The sequence below is a fragment of the Papaver somniferum genome, unplaced genomic scaffold, assembly GCF_003573695.1.
Source record: "Papaver somniferum cultivar HN1 unplaced genomic scaffold, ASM357369v1 unplaced-scaffold_132, whole genome shotgun sequence".
NCBI classification, from domain to species: Eukaryota; Viridiplantae; Streptophyta; class Magnoliopsida; order Ranunculales; family Papaveraceae; genus Papaver; species Papaver somniferum.
This window is the reverse complement of record NW_020622381.1, coordinates 12,576,836-12,580,736: the sequence shown is the minus strand read 5'-3', so window position 1 is coordinate 12,580,736 and position 3,901 is coordinate 12,576,836. Positions and strand designations below refer to the sequence as shown.

The 3,901-nt window shown below is 34.8% G+C and overlaps 1 protein-coding gene across 1 annotated transcript; it reads left to right on the top strand.

Annotated features, from left to right (window-relative positions):
- Window positions 1–255: 255 nt before the first annotated feature.
- LOC113332755 (probable WRKY transcription factor 48) lies at window positions 256–2,085 on the top strand. The gene is made up of 3 exons (XM_026579268.1): window positions 256–753; window positions 928–1,071; window positions 1,311–2,085. Exons 1-3 carry the CDS (start codon window positions 389–391, stop codon window positions 1,753–1,755), a joined length of 954 nt encoding a protein of 317 aa, XP_026435053.1. The 5' UTR covers window positions 256–388; the 3' UTR covers window positions 1,756–2,085.
- Window positions 2,086–3,901: the final 1,816 nt, after the last annotated feature.

The following is a 3,901-nucleotide window of genomic DNA, read 5'->3' as shown; positions in this document are numbered from 1 at the left end:
CTTCCGTGGCACGAGGGATTGAAATGAATTTCAGGAATCTAGCTTTACCGTTTTAAGGTTCACACTTCAGGCTTCACACACACACATTCAAAAATGAAAATTACATTACCTAACCCGGTTAGCCAGTCAAAACACCATCCTCAAAATGACTCAATCATCATTCTCCGTACACATAGTTAACTGGCTATAGCCAGTTACCCACCAATTTGGACTAGTATTTCTAGACCTTCCATCTATCCCAACCACCTCCTTCCTCTCTACACAAAGACCAAAGGTTTTCATTCACACCTACAGTCTCTAAAACTCTCTCTGTCTTCTCTAAAACCATACAATAAGAACAACACGCCACAGTCACAAATGTTTTATTGATATTAACACTAAGAAGATTATGGAGAGGAAAGATTTTGCAACATTTTATGATCAACAACAACCAGGCATGTTTGATATGTCTACTAGTGATTTAGGGTTTATGGATTTGTTAGGTAGCAACCAAGATTTTAGTCCTTCTTTATATGATATGATCCCGCAGCAACAACAACTATCTTCACTTCAATATCCATCACCACCACCACCACCACCACCATTTTCTGAAACTACATCTGATTTGACCAACTTACCGGCTACGCCCAACTCCGACTCCATCTCTTCGGCAACATCTAATGAAGCAGCTACTGATAATACTGAACATGTCAACAATGATAAAATCTCTTCAAAGCAGGATAAAGAACAAGATGATCAGAAGTCAAAACAACAGTAAGCATATACATTTATAAAAATATTCTCTATCTTTTACATGTCATGTGTGAAAGAGGTTTTGTTTATTTGCTTTCTTTTCTTATATGATAAAATCGATTCAGGTTACAGACATAACCCTAAAAAATTCTAAGAAATTGTTGATGTTGAAGTTGATTTTGTTTGTGGGTGTAGATCCAAATCCAAAAAGAAACCACTGAAAAAGCAAAGAGAGCAGAGGTATGCTTTCAAGACACAAAGTGAAGTTGATCATCTGGAAGATGGTTACAGATGGAGAAAATATGGACAAAAAGCTGTTAAGAATAGTCCTTTCCCAAGGTATGTTTCGATCATTATATAAGATTGAAAATTTCATTATTATCTGTATTAGTTATATCGGTACGGTTCTTTGTAAGTGGATAATGATAACTAGTAGTACAATTGATTACTCGTATGGAATCAAATCATATTATCATGAACATGAAGTACTCATGAGAATTGAAGGCATATTCAGTGTTGTTTTTGTTTTCTCTCATCAAATTGGGTATTCATTTTCATTTTGTTTCATTCTTAATTAGGAGCTACTATCGTTGCACCAGTGCAACATGTGGTGTAAAGAAGCGAGTAGAACGATGTTCGGATGATGCATCGATGGTTGTAACGACTTATGAAGGCCAGCATACGCACCACAGTCCTGTTATGACTCGCGGAAGTTCCATTGGAATGTCTCAGAGTTCTATGAGTCATTTCAATAACTACGGCTCAATGATGCAGAACCATTATCAACAGCAACAACTTCACCTTCAACAACAGCAGCAACAGCAACCCTATATGTACAATTTACAGACACCTGGGAATTATAGTACTACTACCACAACATCCGTTCCACCTTCAACTGCTCATCATAGTTTACTTCATGATCAGAGTCGGCACTACAGCACTTCGTCAGCTTCAGCTTCATATCTTAGAGATCATGGACTCCTCCAAGATATCGTTCAATCCGATATGCGCAAAGATGAGTAGAACCAATTTACATGTTCTCATCTCTGTGCAAATTCGATATTATATAGTACTTGTACACTGACGAGACTTTTCGGAGATCACTTGAAAGAAAACCCTTAGAGATTAACCATACATTCAATACCATTATATATAACAGCCTTGTAGGGCTATCAATATTCTTGGTTTTGAATCTTTATGTAGCCGTAGCTAGGTAGTTAATACAGTATATCTGTTAGATGCACTTTGTATTAAACATAATGGAAGGACTTGCTAGTTCATGCTAGTTTCAGCTTATCGTTATTATTGTTATTGTCAATATTAATGTAAATCAATTTTATCAATTTAGGGTAATGTTTGTTTGTTCTATCTTGTTCTTGTCTCTCTTTATTGTCCCATATTGGTGTTTGGGTTCACTTACAATGGTTTTAGGAATATAATTCAAGATATATATCTTGATATGTAGAGTAAGGGAACTGAAAACTAAGTTAAAAGTTGATGAGAGCATGAAAGGAATTGAAAGAAGTTGATGAGAATTTCCAAAAGCTAAAAAAAGTTGATTGATGAGAAATATATATCAGCTAGTACTTCTACTATAATTTGGTAACTGATAACAATGGCTTTATTTTATTTTTTCCCTTTTTTGTGATGTTTTTTTGAGTTGATATAAATGCTTTAATTTAGGTTCATTGAATGGTGTGGTAGTGGGGTGTGTATAATTAAGGCATATAAACGATTGTTCATCTTAGTGGTATTCTTGATTCTCAAGGATATTTGATGTTGATATATATGGTTATGGTCATATCTCTACATCTAATTTACGTGTTTAGGGATGAAAAACAAATAATTGGATGGTTTATATTCTCCGCACACAGCTCAAAGGTTGTAGTTATGTGGAGAGTTCAACTGTTTGAATACCCACTTGTGAAATGAGTGTCCAAACTCAGCATCATACTTGGACCACATTTTATCATCGACACCCACACGTTATAATGCGGCAATGCTTCAGTGAAGGGGGTGTCTAACACCCACCTGTATACGAGTCCGATAATCAACCGGAGTTCTTCTAATCTACGGGGTTCGCCGAGGTAGTAGTTGCAGTTCATAACAAGGCATAGTTTCACTTAGATAGTCCAACTTTTGGGCTCTGGGAAACTCGAATGCATCATTTTCCCATAAATGATTTTCATGATTAAAAACCAAAATAGCTTATTGATGTATTGTGGATGTCCCATATCGATATTGAAGCACCATCTATAGTCCATCCTAGAATTATTTTGAATATGACAAGTATGTCCTTAGTGCTAGTATAAATTAGGAGAGATGAGGCTAAAGGAGGAAGTTTTAGGGTTTTAGAATATTGTGTGAAGAATGAGAGTTTCTTTTCTTTCAAACCTAATTGTTATCTCTAGGGGGAATTAGATCATCTAATTCTAGAGTATCAACTACTCCCTCTGTTAATTTTTAATAGGGCAGTTTCTATAAATAAATATTTCAAAAAAATAGGCCAGTTTCCTAATTGGGAAAGTCAAATGTTACTTTAATTTTCTGGGACCACTTTTCTTTTAACTTCTTTTGATGACAAGTGTTATGTGGACCATTTCACTTATTTCTTTGGCTGACAAGTGCCATGGGGACCATTTCACTTCACTTCTTTTATTGACAAGTGTCTAGAGGACCACTTTCAATAATTAGTTCTCTTAATTTCCTTAATTTTCTCAAAAAAAGAAACTGGCCTATTAAAAAGTAACGGAGGGAGTAGATGCCTCTCATAGTCTTATAGTTTCCAATTTAATTGGGTAGAAATTGTAAGTTATTTGAGAAGAATCTCCATTATTAGGTTCTTCCTTTATTCAAAGAGTAAAAGAAACTAAATTGGTTGATTATTTATCCTTTTCAAGTTATCAATTTCAATTTATTTCAATTATAAGCTTCCGCTTTTCATCATTTGGTATCAGAGCTTTGGTTTGATTCTCAAGGGAAAAAGGTGTGATTGGTGAAGATATTTGTTCTTGAGGTGAACACTACTAATCTCTTTCTCAAGTATTTTGGGTTGATTTTTATGTTCTTGATAGTATTTTCAAATTGGATTTTTCAATCATATATTGATTTCACTATGGTTTACAAAAGAGAAGTTAATTTGGGTAGGATTCATTCAAAGGATGTGGTA